At 59.3% G+C, this 24,291-nt stretch overlaps 1 protein-coding gene across 1 annotated transcript in view; it reads right to left on the bottom strand.

Annotated features, from left to right (window-relative positions):
• Positions 1-24,291, bottom strand: part of MAD1L1 (mitotic arrest deficient 1 like 1) — a 144,806-nt gene that overhangs the window by 14,100 nt on the left and 106,415 nt on the right. Inside the window, exon 17 of the mRNA XM_075527588.1 lies at positions 8,748-8,938. Coding sequence (XP_075383703.1) covers positions 8,748-8,938 — 191 coding nt within the window. The remainder of the gene's footprint in view (positions 1-8,747; positions 8,939-24,291) is intronic.

Raw genomic sequence — 24,291 nt, 5'->3', positions numbered from 1 at the left:
CTGCAGTCCCCGTCCCCCGTCCCCAGGCAGCTCTGCCTGCATGGCTGGGAAGTGGGCATGTGCGCAGCCCACGTGGACCCTGACAGCCTGAGGTGGGGAAGGTCGGGAGTGGGGGTGGCCTCTTCAGCCTCCCCCGAGTCTCAACATCCTCCCTTTCCAGGAGAACCTGGCTGCACTTCTTCCAGAAGGGACTAGCTTGTGCCCCGCCAGCACTGATTCCCAGTAAGCCTCTGGTGATGGGCAGGTAAACCAGCACCAGCATGTCCCTGGGAGGGGGAGGAGCCTGCTGAGGGAAAGTCCTGGAAAGGAGGGCAGTGCTGATGGGTGCTGTAGGAGGGGCACATGCTTGCCCGCACGCACACACCGCTCCGACACAGCAACCCCTTCATGGGCAGTGACGCACACACTCACACGCCATGTGACACTTCCTCCCTCACACACACACACACACACACACACACACACACACACACCCATGTGGTTTGCACACCCAGGAGCTACCTGGCCCGTGTGCACAGCAGGGTGGGCTCTCAGGGGCAGATTGCCAGGCCTTTTTGCTGAGTGCCTTGACTGACCGGTGCTTTCAGGGGGCACTGCCGCCCCTGCACAGTCCCTAGAGTTGCTCAAATGTGGGCAGCCATGCCAGGCCCCAAGACATCCCCCCCACCAAGGACAGGCTATGATGCAAGAGGCAGGGGGGCAGGGCAGCTGGGGGCTTCTGTCGGGAGGGGCAGTGATCCCAGAACCCAGGGCTGTGCATGGGCAGAGGGACCACAGCGGGTGGGCACCTAGCCAGCACACTGATGGCTGTGCCACCAGGAGAGGTAGCACTCCCCACAATCACTCCCTTCCTGGGCAGCACCGGCTAGCTTAGCTGTGCAGGAGGCCCCGGCCGAGCTGTGGCAGCGGCGGGGCGACAATGTGGCTGCCCCCGAGGAGGTCCTGCTGGCTAAGCCTGTGCAGAGCCAGCAGGACCAGGATGCGGCTGGCAGGGGGGTGGGGTCTGTGTGCGCCAAGGACACCTGAGAGTGGCAGAGATGGGTGTGGAGGACTGGCCTCAGAAGGGCACCCCTGCCCCCTGGAGCCTCCCCATCCCCTTGGAGGACACCTCTTGCTCCTGAAGTTCCCATGCCAGTTGGATGCCGCTTGTCTGACCCTGTGATGAAGGTGTACCCAGAGACAGGCCTGAGGAGAGGTGCCGGGGCCGGGCCAGCAGGAAGGGCATGACCACCCTGGGCTCAGGGTGATGGAGGTTCTGGAATCAGATTACTCAGCCCTTTGACTACTCAGGCCTGTGACTAAGAATAGTCATGGGATTACCCTGTGCACCCCTTACTGTACGTGAATGCTACACACAATATACTTATACACACACTCACACCTATGCACACACTACACACATGCATGCACACATGCAGATATGCTCCTACAGAGCCCTACATACACACTTTCACAGAGACACCAACACATTTGTGCACACACACTTATGCACATACATGCACACTCAGACACACAGACACACTTATGCACAGACACAACACATTTATACATACTCACACATGCACACACTTATGCACACACAATAAACTCAGACACACTTGTTTACTCACACTGATGCAAGACACCCACACACACTCACTCATGCACACACTCACTCTCATGTAGACATACACGCACCAGTGCATGCTGCAGTTGCTGTGGGAAGACCAGCTCCCCACTTCTGCATGGTGCTTCAGCCAGATGTCGGCCCACAGGCCACGTCCATGTCCGTCTGGGGAATAGTTTTACTGACACACAGCCCCAGCACCTGAACGCAGCGTCTTCAGTGCTACCCCAGCTCAGATTTCAACCTACAACTTTTACTGAAGGAGGGGCCATCCCCCGTGCCCCTGGGACCTCCACAGTGTGTGCCCATGTACCCAGAGGGCTTCTGGAACCCCCAGTGCCCTGTAAACCCATCCCTGCCTTCCATCCCTGCCTTCCCATCACAGCACTGCGGGGGGCCTGCAAATACACCCCCACCCCAGACTGAGAGCATCAGCGTGTCGCTGCGACTCCCTCCGGGGACCAGACGGTGGACGCCTACGGCCAGCTCCAAGCACTGAGCCCACTCCACATGCCCGCTGGGCTGTCTCAGAAAAATGCCTTCAATATTGTTGCCACCAGCGCTGCAGGCTGGGGACTTGGCAGGCAAGAGGTGTCCTGGGCTCAGTATTAATACGGTCCCCTCGTGGCGGTGGGGGAGCAGGGGGGCAGCTCACAGAACTCCCTGAGGAGCTGTCCACGACTGCGATGTCCACTAATTACGTCTATGCAGTGCATCAGGGCTCGCCGCCGTGGCCAAGCGGAGCCTCCACCAGCTCCTCGCAGGCACCTCGAGTCTCCTTGCTCTGCTCACCCGTCGGCCATTCACCGCTCCAACCCCACATCCAGGCAGCTCCACGGAGCCTCGGGCCCAACCTGGGACCCCTCACCCAGGTGACAGGCACTCACTGTCCACCCTGTCCTTCTGTGACACCGTGTCATAGCTGCCTGAGACTGCCTTCCCCAACCACACCGTCTGAAACCGAAGCCAAGACCCAGGTCGAGCCATTAGTCTCCACCGGCGACAATTTAATTACAGAGGCTTCAGAATGACTTACAACAACCAATTAGCATCACGGCAGCTCACGTGGATGGGCCAGAGGCCCATGTCGGCCATGGCAGGTGCAGCCTGGGGGCCCAGCAAACACGTGACTGCCCCACCAGTTACTCTGCCACTCCATGCGGCAGAGCAGAGCCACAGCTCTGCACCCACCACACCTCCACCCCACGCCTCAAGGGCCTGGGCCACCTGAGCTCTCGCCGGCTGCAGTTACACGCCAGCCAACTCTTGGCGACCTCGGAAGCTCCGATCTTGGAAAGCAGAAGGAAAGCAGACCCAGAGACTGGCAGAGGCGACAGCATCAGCTGACCCATGAATCGTGGAGTGAGGGGGTGGGGTGAGCAAAGTCCAGACACACCCACAAACAGCTCACACAGGACCCATCGCGATGCAAGGTCAGCAGTTTGAAACCACCAGCGGCCCCGAGAGCCAGCGCGGAGGTGCTCTGCTCTTATAAGGAGCTGCAGTCATCCCGTCCTGCGGGGGCGCTGTGAGCTGCTGTGACAGCGAGTTGGGCTTAGGAAGCCTGCAAAGCAGAGACACGCGACTGGAACCAGGTGGGAACTCAGCCAACAGAAATGGTGGATTGGCCAAAACCAAGCAACCAAACTCACGGCATTGAGTCCATTCCAACTCAGTGACCCAACAGGGCAAGGCAGAACTGCCCATAGGTTTCCGGAGGCTGTACCTCTTCAAGGGGCCAGAAAACTTCCCTTTTCGCCCTCGGAGTGGCTGATGGTTTCAAACTGTTGACCTTGGGGTTAGCAGCCTGACTTGTAATCCGCTGTGCCAGGAGGGCTTGGGCAGGACTGGAAGACACTGACTTGCAGAGGTCCCCAGGTCCAGGACACAGGGACACAATGAGGAGTGTGTGGCCCCTCTCCCGAGAGTCAGTAAGCAGACACACAGCTGCTGAGGGCAGGTGGGGAAGACGCGCTGACTCACCATCCCAAGTGAGCAGGCTGGGTGGTTCAGATGAGCTGTGAAGGGACCAGCCAGCCCGAAGCCACCTCAGCTGGCCCCGCATCAGCTGCAGCTCAGACCCTTGTGCTCTGCAGTGCAGGGTGCTCGCTGGCTGCTTTAGGGACGTGGTCGGCCTAGTCTGTCTGACCCTGAGCACCACGCACACCCCCAGGAGAGACGGGCAGCAGGTGCACATGGGCATCGTGGCCGAGAGCCGAACCTGAGTCTCCTGTGTGGGCCGTGAGACCCCCACCCCTGCCACACTCTCGTCAGAACCCCCAGAGACCGGGGCAAGGGCAGTCGCTCTGGCGCTGCGTCATGGCAGCAGAAACAAGTCAAGATCAAAGGGGTGCTTGCCGAAGATCCTGAAACAAGGCAGCAGCTCGGGAAACGCCGGCCTGCGTGGAACGCCACAGTATGTAACCATGAAACCTCATCACTGTCAGGAAGGTCACTTAATTGGGTGTGAAGCAGTCGTGATAAAGTGTCAAACGGATCAATCAGGACGCCCGCTGTCTGCTTTGAGCCCTGCGTTTCGGGGGACAGATAAGCATGGAAACATACCCGGAGAGGTTGGCATGGGACGCACATGCCCGGGGGACAAGGCTCTGGGGCCTGGTCTCTACACCTCATTATGCACTGGGACAGCTTCGGTTTGATAGCTAGGAGATTATGAATATTCAAACTGCTTTTCTGTTTCTTTGCAATGCCTGGCGGGGCCAGCGGTTCTTGAGCTCAGCTGCTAACTCCACAAGATGGGGGGAAAAAGGGGGAAGGGGGAGTGGCCCTGAAACACCTCGGGAGCAAGGCCTGGTGACCTCAGCCCCGGGCCCACCCCTGTGGCTGCTGGGTCCGCTTCCAGGCATGGAGGCCCTAGAGGGCACTGGCCCTGAGGGGTCTCCAAGGGAACCGAGGGGAAGCTGGTGGGTTTGAACTGCAGACTCACCCTCTGGTGGGCAGCCAAGCATTTGCCTGTGGGACTGCCAGGCTGCCCTCTTGGCAGAATCTTTCTGAAGCTCAGCCCTTGAGTGCTGCGGGGGGCTGCTCTACCCTGGTCAGCTCCACCCTGGGTGGCCACCTTCTGAGCTCCAGCTCCCCCACACTCTACGCTCTGTGGATGCCTCGCCTCAGGTGCCCCTGCCACCCACCCCCACACACCCTTCCTGAGAACCTCTGGTCTCCCTGTTGGAGGAGCCCTGGGGGCAGGAAGGGAAGGAAAGCTTCATGGGAGGTCTCGGGGTCTGGCTGTCTCGTGAGGACCCCAGGAGTCTGAATTGACTGAACAGAGTCTCCGCAGATCCTGGAGCCTCATGATTCTCCTGCATGCCACAGGCCCCACCCCACAAGCTTCCTGCACCAGGGGTCTTTGCTTGACTGCTGGCCCTGGCTGGGAGTCTCACTGACCCCTGCAGAGAGAGGGCCTGTGTTCCAGGGCCCAGCCTGGTTTCAGCCTCAGTCACTCTGCCCTCAGCCCCTCTGTCAGCTCCTGGCCCTGCACAGAGAGGCAGGCTAATGACTGGAAGGGGGGTCTGGGCACGGGGACGGAGGGGCTGTGCATCTCGGCGCCCTCCACAGAGGCCAGTGGTTAGAAAGCATCATCACTGAGTACCCGCCATCCAGCACGTGGAAGAGCCGGGCCGCTCCTTCTGCAGCAGGGTGAGGGGGGCTCCTCTCAGGTCCCCACCCCCGAGAGCCTGAACAGGCCTGATTACTGTTGCGGGGGGAGAAGAGGCAGGGCTGGCTCCCCTTCCCCTTCACTCCTGGTGCTCCCAGGCCTCTGCAAGGCCCCACTTTGCACACCAAGTGACCCTGGACTGGGGCCATGCCCCTGGGACCCCTTCCTGTCTGTCTGGGGCTGAGAGAGGGCTCTCTGGCCGCTCCCTCCCTGCAGGTGCCTAGAGGGTACTGAGCTCCAGTGCAAACCTTGTTGCCCACCCCCCAAGTGGGAAACTGTTTGGAAGGGTAGGGCTTGGAATCACGGGATGCACCCCAAACCAGAATAAAGCCCTGACTTCTGGAGGCCAGCCCAGCTTCCTCGGCCCAACAGGCACACCCCTACTTCAGCACCAGGGAAGGACAGCTCCTACGGGCCCAATAGCCACACCCCCACTTCAGCACCAGGGAGGGACAGCTCCTGTGGGCCGGAGGGTTGGACAGTGATTTCAGCACTGGAGGTGGGGACAGCTCTTCAGGCACAGCGCAGACTCTGGGCCAACACTGAACACTGACCTCACTACCAGCGCACCGGGGTGACACCAGCTAACATCGAATCATACACGCCAGTGCAGAGCTTCCCCTGTAAGAGCTCTGTCTTTCTCTGAAGAAGCTGCTGGTGGCTTTGAACTGCCATTTGGTCAGAGGATGACCACGGAGGCAAGGTTCAGACAGAGCGAGCTCTCCCACAGCATCCACATGTAGTGGGTGCAGGCCACACCCTCTCTTTGCCACAGGCTGCTCACATCCACTCACAGAGGGGACAATGAGGACACTATAGTGGATTACAGGAGAATTGGAGCCTAGTCCACTGCCACAGCCCACTGGTGTGCACACAGACATGCACGGGAGGGTCTTCCTGTCCAGAGCAGCCACTGCTGAGTCCACACTGACAAGCCATGTGCAGGTCGGGGGTGGGGGATCCTATTTCTCCCTCCACAAAGCAGCCCCCAAACTCCTGTCATCTTGTGATCTGCAGCTTCGGACCCTGTAACAGGCTGCAAGCTGCCCTCAGGCCCTGGGTGGCTGCCTCTGCATTCCCTGCTATCATCCTGTGGGCCCTGGCTCGAGCCTGGCTGCCCACGGGGACAGTACCTGATAGGACGGATGAGGAGCCCAGCAGCGTGGCTGCGCCCCAAGGACCTGTGCAGGCTACAGCTACAAAGGGTTCCAAGACACCTTTGTACAAACAGATATGCTCTCCGCGCTGCCTGAGCCCAGCACGGTGCCCCTGAGCCCTCTGAGCCCATCACGGTGCCCCTGGAGAGAATTCTGCAGCCTCCAGGCATTGGGGGGAGGGGCCGCGATGAGTCCACCACTGAGGGGCCCTACCTCCCTCCACTTCTCATCCTCCTGAAGCTGCCCTGTGCTTGTGAGGAGCGAGGGGCGGAGGGGAGGAGAGGATGGGAAGGGAGGAAGGGGGCATCCTGTGAACCCCACCCGCAGGGTCACCAGGGCAGGAGAGAGCAGGCAGAGGAGTCTCTGTACACCTGCACAGCCCATGGTCACCTTGGGCTTCAGGCACAGCCTGGCCTGAACACTGACAGTGGGTCTGCTCCCCTGGGGAGCAGGCAGAGAGAGGGGCATCTGCTCCTCTGGTAGGGGGTGCATGGATCCCTCTGCTTGTGGCTAGTTGTCTTGCCTTTCCCTGCAGTGGCTATCCCAGGCAGTGGCATCTCTTGCCCATGTGGCAGCATGAGGCAGGCCTGGCTGGGCTGAGGGCCCCCTTCCTGGAGGCATGGAGCCGAGTGGGGCTGAGCACAAACCCACAATTATCCAGCGAACATCTGCAGAACCTGCTCAACTGGAAACAGGCCGAAGCTATTTCTAACTCTGCCGGCCGGCGGGCAGCCCCCTTCCTGCCAGGAATGGGATTTGAGGAAGAAAACCTGAAAGCTGAAGTCTTCAGCAATCAGGGCTGGGGGCCCTTGGCACTGGGGCCACACCAAGCTGAGCCAGGTCTCCAGGGGCTGCCCCCATGTGCAGTCTGGGAAGCCCTGAGACCCTCGGGCAGCAGAGGTGGTCCACAGGTGATGCTGCCTCCCATTCTACAAACGAGCTCTGACTGCTCAGAGACACAGGGTGGGGGAATGGCAGCTGGAGGTGTGGTTTCCAAGCTGCACAGCATGACCCTGCACCCCAATTCTGCAGATACAAACGGATGTAGCCCCAGCGGTAATGAGGCTGAGAGCCCGTGGGGGGTGAGGAGGGCAGCGGCCTGTCCCTGGAGAAGGACATCGTACTTGATAGAGGAGAGGGTCAGTGGAGAGAGAAAGGCCCTCTGTGAGATAGGTGGACACGGTGGCTGCAAGAGTGGACCCGAGTGTGAGGAGGGTGTGGAAGGTCCGTGTCCACTCACCCAGGGCCAGCTGCTGAGTGCTGGCTGGGCCCACAGAGGGGAGGCTAGGGGACTTGCCTGCAGAGAGGACCCCGTGTGGCAGCTGAGTCAAAGTGCAGTGGACACAAAGGCGGTGGTCTTGCTGGTCCCCTCCCCACCCGTCTCACCACCCAGTGCCTGCAATACCCGGATACTCTAAGCACCGACCAGATTGGGGGGTGGACTCCAACTCACAGCGACCCTACAGGACAGGGAAGAACTGCCCCCGGGGTTTCCGAGATGCCAGATCCTGACAGGAGCAGGTAACCTGCCCTTCCTCCCGCCTCTGAGCACCACACCTCACTCACCAAGGTGCAGGAGCCGGGAGAGCAGCCCCCCCCCCCCAGTCCACACCCACACACGCCAATCCCAGGGGCAGAGCGCTCACGTCTGATGGGTGAAGTCACGGTGAAAGAGCACTGGCCCCCGGTTACCCAGAGGGGAAGCCCTGCGTGTCTGTCTGGTGCTTCTTGACACAGCACCTGTATCTGCTGGCTCGCCCATGCATACCTGCACCACCCCCACCCCGGGGTAGTCCTCAGCATCTCCTGGTTCCCGGTGAGGCACACCCCTGGGCAGGGATGCAGAACTGGCCCTGCTGATTGACTGATACTCAGAACAGGGACAAAGCTGCCTCCCCCTTGCCCCACTCCTGTTCCAGAGGCATCCACACACAGTGGCATGATGGGGACCAAGTCCAGCCGGACACTGGAGGGCCAGGAGAGACGCTCTACACCTGGGAGCATATGCTGGCTGACGCCTGCCCTGACTGGGCCCACCTGGCCACGCCTGTTCACCTTGCCACTCTCCGCACAGACAGACACACAGACCCTAGCGCCATATGGGCCAAGATCGGCGCTATCTGGGTCTTGTCCCCACACGCCTCAGGAGCCCCTGATGAAGGGCAAGTGCAGGACCAGCAGACAGAAGCAGCCACCTCGACCCTCTGCCATGAGGACCCAGCACCCAGGCAGCACCCTGGCCTGCCCAGGCCAGCACTGAACTAGGGCATGACCAGCCCCCTCACTTGGGATGGCCTGGAGCACTCACCTTGAAGAGCAGGCAGTCAGCCTTGTGCTCAGCATACATGGACGTCAGGCGGTACTGGCTCTCGGTGGTGATGTCGATCTGGTAGCCAGTGAGCGTGTAGCACGCCTTGCGGAACTCCTGGATCTTGGCCTGAAAGACTTCCTTCAGCCGCTGGTTCTTCAGCTCGGCACTCTCCACCTGCTTCTTCAGCTCTGCGGGGAAACGGGGGCTCAGGGATGCCCTGCCCACTTCCTCCCGCTGCCCGGCCCTCACTGGGACCACGCTCACAGCCAATATGGCACACCCAGCCTGGAGTAGAGTCCAGGAGGGGTCATGGAGGCTGGGGTTGAACCCTGACCTGGGATGGACCCCTGTGCCCTCAGGCCCGACCATTGGGCAGGAGGGAAGCCACTGGCTGGGAGCTAGTGGGGCGGGGGTGTTGTGAGGTGGTGGTCACACCTGAGGTTCTGCCTGCTAGTGCAGGAAGGCCCCTGGCAGAAGGGAGAGGCGGGCAAACCGACTGTGACTGGGCCCCGAAGGGAGCCAGGCTCAACTGTCGCTGCCTCTTCTTGACCCAGAGACCTCCGGCCCCCAGCCTTCACTTGAGTCAGGAGGCCCCGTCCCCCGTCCCCCAGAGACCTGAGCCAGGCTACAGCCGGAGCACTTCGTAACCTGGAGGGCGGAGACCCTGGTGGGAGTGAGCCCCACCCATAGACACTGTGGAGGGCAAGGGACACTGTCCTCTGTCCACCACCTGGGGGCTCTCAGTGTGAGTGCCCTGCCCACACACACTGTGGAGGCACGTGCCTGCACATCACGGGTCTTAGTAGGGCAGGAACCCCAACACCAGATCAGACAGACCTGCTGCTCTGGCCCCAAAACCTCCCTGCGCCGAGGAGCTGCCGGCAGGAGACTTCCTGACCACCTGTCTTCCAACCCTGGTCACTCGTGGGCAGCCTGGAACTGCCATCATGGGTTCCGGGTGGAGGTGGCTGGACCCACACACAGACACCCTCCAACAGCCTCACGGCACACTCCGGCTACCCGTGTGCACCATGTCCCCTCATCTTGTGGGACACAGCTCCCAGGCTCAGCACCCTGACTGCAGGAAGTGAGGTGAGGGCTGGGTCTGAGGAAGGCCGTGCGGGGCCAGGCCACCACAGCCCATGCTGGCCCCCACTCCCTGCTTACCTGGGCGGGGTGAATAATTCACAGGGAGGTTGGATTAAATAAATAAAAGATGCTTCTTGTCTCGGAAATGTCACGGCTTCCTGTTGCTACACTTGTGCTGCCCGAGGCCCCTGCCGGTGAGGGGAAGGGGAACTGTGTGTGTGTGGGGGGGGCGGGGCACTGCCTTTAGGCTACACTCAGAGGCCCAGAGTTCCTGCAGTCATTTAGCCAGAAACGGGAGCTGGGGTGGTCCTGCCCTGGGCAGCCTGGGTCCCTGGAGCTGGGTGGACAGCACCAACACCCAGGCACTACCCAGCCTGGGAGACAGCCCTAGAGGGTTGGGCCCTAGCTTCCTCAGATTCCCGTGCTGCTGAGTTCTAGGAGCAGAGGACAAACTCCCAGCTCCTTACCAACGAGGCTGAATTCCACCTGTCAGCACCCTGGACAGCTCCCGGGAGGCCAGGCTGCCTGCCCCAGTCCCTCAGCTTGAGAAAACCCAAACCTAACCCTCTGCCACCAAGTCCCTTCAACAGAGCAGGGCTGCCCCCCTGGGGCTGCTGAGACCAAGTGCCACTTCTGTCCCTAGGGCAGCTGGTAGGACTGAACTGATGACCTTGCAGTTAGCCCAGCACTCAACCTGCTGAGCCACCAGCTCCTGCTGCAGAGTGAGGGCCACAGAGACTCCCACGGGGCGTGCGTCTTCTCCGGGCTGCTGTCAGCACTGGGGGAAGCTGTACTCATCATTTGTCAACCCCCGCCCACTTGCGTGCTGCCCTGTGGGGGCTCCTGTGGGCTGTGACGCTGCAGGTGATGGCAGCAGTCCTTCGACACCAGCAGGGCCACCCCAGGTGGACAGGGCTCAGCGGAACGTCCAGACCAGGAAAGAATAGGAAGGAAGGCATGGGCATCTCAGCGGGCCTCAGGACAACGCTGTGGGTGGGGCAGTGAGGGTCAGTGTAGAGCCACCATGAAACTCACGCTGGTGGGGGTGGGCAGTGAAGTCGCTGGAGTGCACCCTGCCTGCGATAGAGTCACATGAGGGATACTGAGGGGGAGGGTATCAGCGGCCATCGCACACACGGGATGGTGGCTGCGTGCCTGCTGACTGAGCCCCAGCTTGGGCCCTGCTCGGACAGCCGCACTGCTCAGGAACTGGAGGCAGCTCCAGGCACGTCCTTTGGGGACTTGGGAAGAGCCATTTCTCTTTCTGAAGAGTGAGTAAAATACACTTAACCAATGTGGGGATTTGGGGACTTAATGAGCAACCAAACAGGACCCATATTTCACCATTAAAGGACAAGGCCCTGCAGGCCCAGCTGGCATGTCCGCTCTCACTGCACACTGGCATGGACCTGCTGGCCCCAAGGGAGTGGAGCGGGCACTCTGACACGCAGAGCAGGCCCCAGCCTGTGATAGGTGATACCTGGGGTCCCTGTGGCTTCAGGACATGCTTCAGCTTCAGAAATGTCACCCACCTCACCTGGACCACCTGCTCCCTCACTCCCCGCCCCCCCCCACCGAGGCCCACCAATGGCCAGTTGGCTGAGAGCCAGGCTGCTCAACACATAACTCCCTCACCTTAGACCAGAGAAACTGGGTCCCACAGGGGGATGGGGAGGTCTGTCCCTAGCCTATGCCCAAGCTCACATATATGCACTCACATATGTGCACACAAGCACCCATGAGCATACGCATGCAATATGCACATGCCCAGACACATGCATGTATATAAGCATACCTCTACATATGCATGTCTTGACATACATGCACTCACACACGGCGCACACTCACACACATGCACGTACCATGCATACCTGTGCATATGCATGCCCTGACACACATGTACTCACACACTTCCACGTACATGCACTCAGGAGTGGGCACACACACGCTCGAGCTCAGCCTGCACATGGCAGAGATGAGGCCTGATGGAGGCCTCCCCGAGCACTCTTCCCACGCAGTCCCCCTTGTGACCTTCTCAGCTGCTCCAGGAAGTGTCATTAATCTCGCCCTTGAAAGCAGAAGTGGCTGGCATGGGCCGTGTGTGAGCCAAAAGCCTCTGGGGCTGCTGGAGCTGAGTGTCAGCCAGGGATGGTGGGGGGGCTGGGCCTGCGGCCACCACAGCTGCCCTCTGGCTTGAGGTCCTAACACCAGGTCTGCATCTGCCCCACTAGACCTCCTTTCCTCCCCTCCTGCCCCCTCTCAACTCTGCAGACCCTGCGTCACCAGTGCCCAGCCAGGTCCACTCCTGGTGACACCAGGGCCCGAGGTGAAGGAGCTCGGAACTGGGCACAAAGTCCAGTGCGGCTGCTGTGACAGTGGAAAAGGCAGGGGGTGGGGAATTCAGACGCTGACCTGAGCCAGGTCTTGGCTGTGTCTGAGCAAGTAACATTACCTCTGAACTTCCGTCTCCTGGCTGTCCCACACCAGCCGCAGGGGCTAGAGTCCAGCTGTGCAGTGGACACCTCCCAGCCCCTCGGCTCACAGGCACAACGGCCTGAAGGCCATCTTGGGGGACAGGCCTGGGGACCTGCTTCCGGGAGGTCACAGCCTTGCAAACCCTAGTTTCTGGGAAGAGGACCTTTGGGGATCTTCCCCAGGCCTGGGAAGGTTTCAGCACAGGGACTGCGCCCCAGGGACACGCTCCGCTCTGCTCCCAGCTCTTCCTGGGTGGGACTGAGGGTCCCTGACAAGATACCACCTAATCCTACAGAGGGCGCCCCGCTCATGAGCATCACTGCTCCCAATCCTGCCTCATCCACACTGCGAGGGTTCCCACATATGGGGCAGGGGGTTGCATCAGATTGAGATGAGCCCTGGGAAGGTGACACAGACGTCTGGAGCTGTGACTGTGTGACGCACAGAAAGGAATGTGAAGGGGAGCGGTGACAGCCCTGGGAAGCAGGAGGTGGGGAGCGGAGTGTGGCCTGGATTCAGGGCTCCTGAGGTTTGGGGTGCTCACCCTCAATGAGCGCCTGGCAGGGCCTCTCAGGGGCAGGTCTCAGCAGCATGGCCCCGCTGGGGCAGGGTGGAGGTTCTCAGTCCATGGGGCGGAGCGTAGGGATTCAGAGGACCTGGCCAGACTAGCCAAGAGCAGAGCAGAGTGGGCCTGAGTCTCTCAGGGCTTCCAGGGCCAGGATGTCCCCACCCAGTCTGTCTCCAATGGTCAGGCCTGACCATGAGCGGGGCTCCACCTTACCTAGGGCCCCCCAAGAAGCTGCTGGCTTCTCCATCCTACTGTGCCCCCCTTCACTTCCCTCATGTATCCTAGAGCCCCATCTCTCTCTCTCCTCTGGTTCTCCCACTGGAGGGGGTGCATCCTTTGGGAGTTTCCTGAGACTTTTTTAAGCTCTCAGATCTGAAACAGGGATCCTTGGTGGCACAGTGGTTAAGCACTCTGCTGCTAACTGGAAAGCTGTTGGTTCACACACAGAAACTCCGTGGGAGCTTGGTGATCTGGCCCCGGCGGAACGGTGGCCTGTCAGACCCTGCGTCACCTCTGCTGTCACACGGTGAGCAGCCACAAGTCAGAGTGAATGATGGCTGGATGCCTGCCCTCTGTCTCATGCGGCTGGCCACTCTGCTGGAGACAGGATTCCTGGTGAGAGGAAAGGCTCCCTCGGGCATCCAGGCCATCCCAGTTCCCGGGCTTTGGAGGCTGTAGCCCCTGCCTGCGAGGCTGCATCTGTGTGCACCCTGCTTTGGGGCTCTGTGTTGGTGGGGACGTCCCCTCTGTTGCCCGTATGTTGACGTTCCCCATGACAGATTCTCTCCTCCGGCCCCCGAGCACCATCGTCTATGTTTCCACAGGATCCTCTCAGGGGTTCATCCACTGGGTGTGAGGAGAGCCGAGCACTGAGGGCTGAGGGACAGGGCCTGTCACCGTGACTCTGCTGGCTCCAAAGGTCTGCAGCTCTCTCCACTTTTCTTTTGGGACCGGACCAACAGGTTTGCTGCAAGGCGTGAGGGCATCTGCCTGGAGGTGGGGTGCAGGGACAGTGCGGGTTCTCAGCGCACAGGACACAGGTGCTGTGGCTCTATGTGCTTCCTCAGACTGCTGGCATATTGTGGGGGATGCAGCGCAGAGACCTAGCCCCGCACCTCACTCCCAGATTCCTGGAAGCCCAGCCTGGGATTTTTCACATGTGTCTGTCTGTCTATCTCTGCATCCACTCAGCTGCTCTCCTTCTCCCACAGAGCCTTGGTGTCTCCCTGGTTAAAGCACCCAGCTGCTAACCAAAGGTCAACAGTTCGCAGCCACTGGTCACCTTGATAAGAGGAATTCCCCTGGTGGCGCAGAGGCGACGCATTCAGTGGCAAATCTCCCCACACACCCACACCCCCATCTACACACACAGACACACACACACACACAAACACACACCCTACACACCCATAAACACACCTGCTCTGCAGGAGCCGTGAGCTCTCAGGGTGTAAGGGTGTGCCCAGGGGAAGCCATGGGCAGCCTGTTCTAATGGGGTCCACGGGCGGCCCCCTTGGACTGAGCCCCAGCGGTACAGAGGCTAAGCACTTGGACATGAGCCGGAAGGCTGGTTTCCACCTCGGGACAGTTCTAGACTGTCACACGGGCTGCCCCTTTGGCACCAATGAGAGTGACACCTCCGTGAGTGTGGTCACGAGGGGCCGCCCTGGCAGCCACAGGCACTGTGGTCACTCAGGACAGGCGGGTCCGGGTGAAATGTGGGGCGAGAGCTGGCCTGAGCGAGCATCTGGGGAGGTCCCACGGACCCAGGGGGTGTGGTGAGGGTCAGCAAACTTCTGTGGGGGCACACACGCTCAGGGTATCCAGAAGTGACAGTAGGCACAGACCAGGGTCAGCAGGATGGTGGGCAGCTGCATGTGGGCAGGACCAGAAACTTGCTAAGACCAGGCCCCTAGGAGCCTTTGGTGACTGAGGGCTGAGAGCACCTACCCACCTCCACGTGGGCGAGGGGACACCTGCCCACCGGCACAGGAGTACCTCGGGAGAGCACGCTCTGAGGCAGGCCTGGGTGTGTGGGTGTGACCATCCTGTGGAGGGCAGCTCCAAGAGGCTCAGCTCGGGCCAGCACAGGGAAAGTGGGCTCAGCCTGGGCCCAGAGCTGGGCTGCCAGCCTGCATTATTCATGCCCTGCTCCCTTCTAAACTCTTGCAGTTTTACATTTTTAAATATTTAATAATTAGGCATCAAATATTGATGTCATTTTATTAGCAGTCGTGGAAGCTCTGTGAGGTGAGTGCTGCATGGGGGGGAGCAAGTGAGAAGAATGGACAGACGGAACCACAGAGGAGGGAGTCAGCCGGCCGAGGGGAGCCTGGCTTAGCACACAGGGCCTGCTCTTGGTGGGCAGTGAGAAGCCCCACTTAGCAGATGGCCTGCTCCTGGGGGCCACCTTCCTGTTCTGAGTCTCAGCAGAGACTGGCTGACAGCTGCATCAGCCAGGGCCCCACGCCCAGGCCCCTCTCAGCCACCCACCCACCCGCCCTCTGAGAGAGACTCACTCAGGCAGGGCCCTCCAGCATCCCTGGCTGTGCCAGTGCCCCTAGGTGGCCTCTGCAGGGGTGGGGCGCTGAGACAAGGGCTCCATTGTGAGGCCTACTCCCTGCTGGGCCAGAGACTGGCGCTGGCCCCGGAACTAGAGGCAGATGAAGGCTCAGCTTCCTTGCAGGCACCGCCACCTCGGTCGGGGTGCTTTCAGTCGGCTCCCCCATGTTATTAGCGCCTCACGCAGACAGCAGCTTGTCGCCCCACACTGGCAATTACAGCCCACCCAGACTGTGGGGTAGGAGGGTCCCACGCCTGGGGGTGTCATATCTGAGGGGGACGACCCCCCCTGAAACCTGGAGACAGGGCCTTAGCCTTGTTCTACCAGCTTTCTTCAGCATGCCCACCCAGAGGGCCACCAAGGGTGCCCCCATCCAGATCCCCGTGTCTGGCCAGGCCAGGCGGTCCCACTTTGAGAGTGAGCCCAGGGGGTGCTCCTTCCTCATCTGTCCCTCCCCAGACCCTGGTCCATCTGGGCCCCTGGTCATCTGTCCCTCCCCAGACCCTGGTCCATCATGGCCCCTGGTCATCTGTGCCTCCCCAGACCCTGGTTCTTCAGGAGACCTAGCCTGCTAGGATGGTGTCCAGCAGCCACACAAGAGGCCATGGAAGTAGTGGGCAGCCAGGTTAACTTCTGGGAAGTGCGTGGATCCCAAGGGGCACCCAGGTAGAGGGGGACGGCGTGGGTGACAGGCTGGGCCAGTGTTCCGTTTGTGGGATCACACACACACACACACACACACACACACACACACACACACACACACCTTGTGCTGTTGTGACGTAAGCAGTGAGACTGACCGGGAAGACAGGTCTGGCAACCAACTTCCAAAACCAGCCATGAAAACACCACAAGTCACTGTGTTTGCCCTGAGAGCAGCTCACAGCTGAGATGCATGCTGGGGCCTGGGGATGAGTGACCCCCACCCCCATTCCCCACCGTGCAGAGCACAGCAGGGAGAAGAGGAGCAGGGCTGGGGGACCAGGTGAAGCCCCGCTTCCAGAACCTGCGACCAGAAGAGGAGCTGGTGCCGGCTGACTATTCTGAGGGAGGTCATAGCGGAGGGCTCCAGACCAAGCAGGAAGAAACTGCAGGAAATCAAGTCACAGGAAAGGCCAGGGTCCAAGTCTGACAGAGACTGGGGACCCCAAAGACCTGGCCCTGAGATACCCTCCCAGGGACTGTCTTCACCCAACTGACCAACCAAACCAAACACCCACTCCTGTCAAGGCGATTCCGACTCACAATGACCCCCCGGACAGAGGCTAACTGTCCCTGTGGCCTCTGCGGCACGTTCAGACAGTACTGGAACACACGCTCACCGCTCTCCCTCTGCTGGACTGCTGACCTCGCAGGCAGCAGCCCCCGGGTGGTCCAGGACTCCTTACTAGACAGTGGCCGTGAAACATACTTCGAGGGAGTGAGCGCCTTAGAGCAGCCAATCGGACAAGACCCACAGCCCAGGTGAGGCGGTGGGAGGGGCAGGAACTTGGGGGAGTGGGGCACACGGGCACAGTCACGACCTCGTCACGTGCAAAGGAAGTCACTTTGCGACTTTCCCTGTAAGCTGGAGGAAAACAATGACAAGACTCGCCAGGATCTGGCCCTGTCCTGCCTGGGAGCTGGGAGAGAGGGGAAGGGAGGCCAAGAATGGAGCCTCATCCTTCTCAGCTCAGAGGCCCCTCCGTGAAGACCCAGCCCCACCCAGGGAGGGACGGCGTACTGCAGGACCCCACACCCTGCTCTACTGATGGAAGACCCCTCAGCACAAGGCTCGGACAAGCCCAGATGCTTGGGGAGTGCTTCCTCTCGCTTATCTACCCATCCTCCCACTTGTCCCCACATCCAGCCATCCTTCTACCAAGCCAGGCATGCTTCTGTTTACCCATCCATCTTTCCTCTTATGCACCACACCTCCCATCTGTCACACATCCACCTATCCTTCCACCAAGCTCTCCGTCCATCCTTCCTCCCACTTGTCCACACACCCACCCATCCTTCCACCAAGCCATCCGTCCTTCCTTCCTTCTGCTTATCCACCCATCCTCTCATTTGTCAACGCATCCCCATCACCCACACATCCATCCATCCTCCTAGCCAACAATCTATCCAATCAGTATTCATCTTTCTACCCATCATTCTTCCACCCATCTCTCTGTCCACCCACCCACCCTGCCATCCAACCTTCCACTCACCCATCCGTCCAATCAGCATCCATCTTTCTACCCATCATCCTTCCACCCGTCTGTCCATCCACCCACCCTGCCATCCAACCTTCCACTCACCCATCCGTCCTTCCATCCCATCACCCGTTTCGCCATCTCTCTACATTGTGGTGACCCCACAGTCCTGTGGAGGCTGATGAGCAGCTGGGCCACACTGGGTCTGCTCCTGGAGTAGGTTCCCAAGGCTCATAGCCTCCTCTGCAGTCTCTCCCCCTGTCCCCCCGGCCCCAGTGGGTGCCCTCTGCAGGCTGCCCAGCTACTGAGAAAGGGAAGCATGATTCTCCGCAGGAGCCACCACTGGGAGGGTGCAGACAGAGCCCAGTGCTGGCTCTGGATAGGAACCATTGAGCATGTTTGCACAAAGAGGGTCTGGGGGTCAGCACATTGCCAGGGGTCTCAGGGCGACCCCACCTGTGCAGGCCAGACCTGCTCTGTCAGCTTGTCAAGCCTGGGACCTTCAGAAGCAGCTCACTGGGCCTCTGGGTGGGTCCTAACCTTACGACTGGGGAGACCCTGGAAAAGCCAGAGAACCAGGGAGAGCTGAGGCGGCTGCGGGCTGCGAAGAGGGACGCAGGTCCCAGCAGGTGGAGTAAGATGTGGGAGGGGCCAGTCCTGGGGCCTCCAGACCTGACTCAGCAGCAGCTGGGGCCCAGGTGGGCTTGCTCCTTCCCAACACCCAGGGGGACTTAACCTGGCACCCACTTCTTTATGCCAGGAAGGTGCCCCTCCCACGTGAGTCTGGCCAAGGGGCAGCCACACTGCACCGGGCATGGAAAGGCCCTTGGTCACCCCCACCTCGAAACATAATCACAGCAAAGCTGCAAATCCCCAGCCACACAAACACACCACCCAGACGCAATCCCAACACAAAGTAATAGTTCCATGCATCTTTCTGGACCCCAAGTAATTGCCACGATCACTGAGAACAATGACTGTGTAAGAAAACCCTTAACAATCATGACGGAGAACGAGCAGAACACCCTCTGACTCTACAGCAGCAGATAGTAAGGTGCATTTTAAGGCTGTAATTACAGAAAGCATGGCTCAGATCAGAGAAATATGGCTGTGGGGGGGGGGGGAGGCAAGGAGGGTGGTCCAGGCGGAGCAAACCTGAATAGCTTCTATTAGGTTCAGGAATTCAATAAAGAGTGGGACAAACGCTAACTGGCCCGGCTGAGAAACAGCAACTAGCCAGTCGTCTGTGATCCAGAAAAAGGCGAACCCCGATCTTCACCTCCTACCACGCCGGACACAAGGCCCAGGAGAGGAAACCTTTCAATGCATGAAATCAAACTTAAAATGGGCAGGACACAAAACAAACCACTCAGTCACCGACCAAGTCGCCACACACTTTCTAGGTTTGAAAGTTGTGGAATTTATAGGTGAGAGACTTGAAAAAAAAAGTTCAGTCGCCAACCAAACCAAACCCAACTCCACGGAGTCAGTGCTGACTTACAGGGACCCCCACCCCAGCAGAAAGGCCAGGCTTGCTACCAAAAGACCTAAAAATTACACGTTTCACAAAACAAATGAAGAACCAGATAAAGAGGCCACAGTTCCGAGAAGCCGACACTGGAAAGGGTGTGACTGGGGTCCCCTGTGGTGGGAGTCCAAGACCGGCCCCTCGACACCCTGCTGGCCTGGAGCCATAACCCCCGAGACCCACTTTTTGCCCACATGCCTTAGAATCCCCGGCCATTTGGGGCCAAGGGGGCAGCATTCCCCAAGGACAAAACTCCAAGGGTCAGGAGAGGAAGAGGGGTGGGAACAGGAAACACAGGGCGGAGGAGGGGTGTCTGATGGCACCCAGGGGTGGCGGGGGACAAGCAGAGTTACTGTTTGGAAAACATCCTGTCCTGCAAACAAGACATCTGAACAAAATGACCTTTCTGCGTCAGTAACCAGAGAAATGCTCATTAGAATGATTGGCAGTTACACAACTTCATAGCAACTTGATAAAGGGAGGAAGGGGTGGAGTCTAGCCCGTCAATCAGGTCACAGCCTGATGCTCCCTCTTTGTGGGCATGGCCTTCTCATGAGGATTCTGGGAAGTCTTGATTCTGCCATCAGAAAAGGCAGGCCTCTCTCTCTGCTTCACCTTCCTGTTGACCAGCCACATAGAGCCATGCTGATGGCAGCCAGAGCCCCAGAGATGCATCCACCGCCACTGGATCCACAAGACTTTCCACCCACCGGCCTATGATCTTCCTGCATTCGGCATCATTGCATGTGCTGTGTGAGTCTGAGGAGGAATTCATGGGCTAATATCGGACTCATGGACTTAATCTGGACTGGGCTGGGATGTGTTATTGATACATAATTGCTTCTTGATATAAAGCTCTCTCCGTTACATATATGAGTGTCTCTGGATTGGTTTCTCTCATCAACCCGGCCTAGCACAACTCAGCAAGCTGAGTGCAGTTTTTCAGGGACCCCTAGAGGTGCAGCCACAGAAGTTGAACTCGTGTACGGACCTGAATGGTGACCACCATAAACCAGGACCCAGGACAATTCCAAACCCAAACCATCAAGTTAATCCGACTTCTCGCAAGTCTACACAGGGTTTGGGGGACGGGGCAGAGCAGCTGGTGGGTCTGATGTCAGCCCAGTGCCTGTCATAGCACCACCTGGGCTCCCCGGAAAAGTCCCATCACCCTGAGCACTGGACCTCCACACTCTCCAAGCTGTCAACCAGGGATCTGTCCCTTGGACCACAGCTTTTCCACAATGTCACCAACGTGAGACAAAACCACGAGCAGCAGTCTGAGATGGCTTCTCCCTGCAGCACAGTGCCTCTGACCTGTGCCCATGTGGCTGCAGGGACTGGTTGGCTTTCTCCTGCTGTGCCACTGGGTCATCTGCTGGTGGGCCTTTGACTTTGGTGAGCGTGAACACTGATGTCACGGGTTCCAGTTCTGGGAAAGCTGGAGAAGGCAGCTTAGACCCCCGTCTTTCCCTGGGGACAGCTATGAACTCTGAGCAGGGGGGCCCTAGAAAGCGAGGACCAGACCGGGGAGGGAACAGAATTCACAGTGTCACCAAGCTGCTAGCGCTTCCTTCAGGAATCCCTCCAGGAATTGCATCCCACCTGCAGACCACCTTGACGTGCATGGAGGGCTTCGGCCGGCCGCTCAGCCTGCCTCCCCTTTGTGGGGTTTGCAAGAAGCCTCGCAGAGCCGTGAGTTAAGTAAGTGCTAGGCGGCTAAGCACAGGTAGGTGGTTCAATACCACCAGCTGCTCCAAGGTGGGCCTCCAGAGACACCGAGCCTCAGAAACCGCAGGCTTGCTGTACATGAGGACGGCCCGACAGCAGTGGGTCCATTTCTGTGCTGGCACTCTGCAGTTTTCTGAGAGTGTGCCACTAGGTGTTTCATTTGGGGGAGAGTAAATGGAAGAGGTGTATTTTTGTTTTCTGTTTCCATGTGTGTACCAATCTCATGTTCAGGGATATTGTCAAAGTTCTTCCTTTTTTTAAAAAAAAAAGTATATAATTCTGATCGTTAAGTTTATCGTGCCAACCAGGCCAATGGGAACGTGTGGGCAGAGTTTAATCAGGTTGCAGCTTGATGGAGGACAAATGAGATAAATGGCTCTGAAAGGTCCACCTGTCTCTCTTGCTCCCTGGTGATCAGACCAGCGTGCAGCTGCTTTAGCTAGCTCTCTGCCTCAACTTGTATGCTGCACTACCTGTGGGCCAAGCCAACCCTTGGATCATGTAGCTGGAGCTTGAGGCTCCTTCGAGACCTGCTTTGCCATGCTGCTGGTGCATACATCGCTTGAAATTCAGGCTGGTGGATCTTGTCTCCATGCATGAGTTGAGGATCCTGTGGGGCCTGCTTCGCTAAGCTCCCAAGCTACTGACTGCTGCTGACCCTCCCTGCTGTCTGCTGCCTGTGGCAGACTCTGCCCGCCTTGCCTGAAGCAAGATGGGGCTGTCTGCTTCCTTGACTTTGGACCAGGCAGCCCACATGAGTTGAAGGACTTCTAGCATATTCACTGTTCCATGAAAGTGAGTTGAACTAAGCCCTCTGTGCAGTTGTGTGGACTAGTTAGCTGTGATCTTACTATCAGTTGAGAGCAAGCTTTCTCGGGAGCGTGGCCTGCAGTCAGTGCATGCACATGCGCCCTCTGGCAAAGCTGTTCTTCACTCCGCGTCCTGCATCCAGCTCACCAGCATGTGACCGCCAGTTCTTGGGACTCACGCCAGAGACCTGTCTGCTGTTCTTGGGGTTTGCCAGCCTCTGAGCCTGTGAGCCAGCAGCTGGTCGCCTGATTCTCCAGTCTTGGCTCTGTCAGCCCCTGGAGCTTCGTAAGGCAGACATGTGGCTCATGAACTTGGGGCTGCGGCCTCTGTTAGCCCGTGTACTTGTGTACAGCTGGGCTGCTCATGGCAAGGGGGGCAGTTTGAAATGACCCACTGGGTCATGTCCTTGGGAGGAAGCCGGGGCTTGTTCATCCCCGTGAAGGACAGTCTTGGAAACCCACGGAGGGCCTCTCCTCTGTCCGACAGGGTCACTGTGGAGCAACACGGACTGGATGGCAGTGTCTTCTGAGACACTTTGCTGGTTTTGCCTGTCGGGTGCGCCGGGCAAAGCCAGGTCGGTGTCGGAGTTTTGTTTCTATCAGGATGAGGGCGCTCTCTTCTATCCTTAGTTGGCTGAGGATCTTTATCTCGAATGGCTCCTGGGTCTGTCACGTGCTGCCGTCTGCTTCATGTGATGCTTCTTTCCCTGGGCGGCTGAGGTGGTGGGTCACACCCACGGATACCTGAGAGCATAACCAGCCTCGCATTCCTGAAAGACCCCCCAGGGGTCATGGTCTGCCGCTCGGTGGCGTTCTGCGGAATCCGTGCTCATGACGATGTCTGCGCCTGCGCTCGCGGGAGGGACCGGTCGGCAGTTTTACTTGTTTTGAAATGCGGGTCTTGCTGGCTTCAATGGACTCACCTGCTTTCGTGAAGAGATGGTGCAGGATTAGTGTGGATCCCTCCCAGAGGACTAGGCCCGCAGGTCTCTCTGGGGAGCTTGGAGGTGGCGCACTCCATCTCGCTGGCGGTGGTGAGGCTGTGCAGACCATCCATGTCACATTGGCTGGAAGTCCTTCTGCATCTGAGTCTGAAAGCTCTGCGCAGCATCGCAGCACCACGCCAGCCTCCCCTGGCCCACGGGTGCGGCTGCGTGTGAGGTGCCCTGCTCAGGAGCAGAACCTGGCTCTACGGTGTGGAAGGCAGGAACTCTGCCCATGAGCCCGGGTGCACCATCAGCACTGTCGATGCTGGGTGGTGGCCAGGCAGTCGCCTTCAGCACCCAGCCACCCCACGTGCCAGGGGCAAAGGGCCCACCGGCTCTTCTCTGTGGGAAGCTGGTTTCCAGGTCTTTCTCCTGCAGGGCTGCTGGTAGGTTTGACCAGTGAGCAGCTGAGCGCTTGACGGCTGGGCCCCCAGGGCCCTACATGACCAGCACAAGCGCGCGGCTCCTCTGCAGACCGGGCCCGCACAGCAACTGCCCAGACTTTCCACTTCTCCCCCAACCTTCCATTTGCCCTGCAGTGGACATTGTCTGATTGGCTTCCTGTGTGAGGGACACTGACCTGGCTTCCTCTCCTTTTCTGCGGGTCGCAAACTTCCACCATGGGAAGAGTATTGGGGTGTGGGAATAGAGGCAGGGGGCGCGGCCGCAGGCACAAGGTCAGGAGCTACAGCACACACAGCCCACATCTTCCGAGACACCCTGCCAGTTCACCTTTCTGAGGAAGCCCCGCAAGCCCTGGGCCAGCTCTCCAGCTCCACCAGGTGCTCACCAGGTCCCAGCCCAAGGCCCTCCTGGGATAAAGCAAGCCCCGGCTGCTCACAGTCTGCGTCTCCTTTCACGGCACAGCCCTTGTTTGGCTGGAGTACAATCGTCGCCAGTTTTCTGAGAGAGGGTGGAGGGGGAGTCAGTCTGTCAAGACCAGAAACATCCAAAAATATACTTAGGTCTCCCTTCAGGTCTTGCTGAGACCTTCAGCAGGCACAGAAGCACCGCTGTGCACCGTGCTCCCTTAGGAGGTGCTCTGTGGCCATCTGGTGGCAGTGCTGCCCTGTGGTGCACTGTGCTCCCTAGGAAGTGCTCCATGGATGTCTGGTGGCAGTGCTGTCCCACTGTGCCCTGTGCTCCCTAGGAAGTGCTCCATGGTTGTCTGGTGGCAGTGCTGTCCCACTGTGCACCATACTCCCTTAGGAAGTGCTCCATGGCCGTCTGGTGGCAGTGCTGTCCCACTATGCCCTGTGCTCCCTAGGAAGTGCTCCATGGCCGTCTGGTGGCAGTGCTGTCCCACTGTGCACCATGCTCCCTTAGGAAGTGCTCCGTGGCTGTCTGGTGACAGTGCTGCTGGCAAGAGAGAAGCAGGGAGCCACTCTGGCTCCTGGTCCTTCAACCTGTGGTCTGTCGAGCCCCTCGGGCAGGGTACTTGCAGGATCTTCTCCTGGTCCCGTGTTCCCTGACCCATCTAATGACCCGCTGGGTTTCAAGCACAATGTAGACAGTCATCGCCCCTCCTGAGAAACATCGCTGGGCGAGTCCGCTTGCCTTGTCCCCCCACCACCCACCCAGCCTCGCTTTCTCCAGCTCTCATATTCAGCTG

Source organism: Tenrec ecaudatus, chromosome 12, assembly GCF_050624435.1.
Source record: "Tenrec ecaudatus isolate mTenEca1 chromosome 12, mTenEca1.hap1, whole genome shotgun sequence".
In the NCBI taxonomy this organism is placed as follows: domain Eukaryota; kingdom Metazoa; phylum Chordata; class Mammalia; order Afrosoricida; family Tenrecidae; genus Tenrec; species Tenrec ecaudatus.
This window is presented reverse-complemented; position numbering and strand designations above follow the sequence as displayed.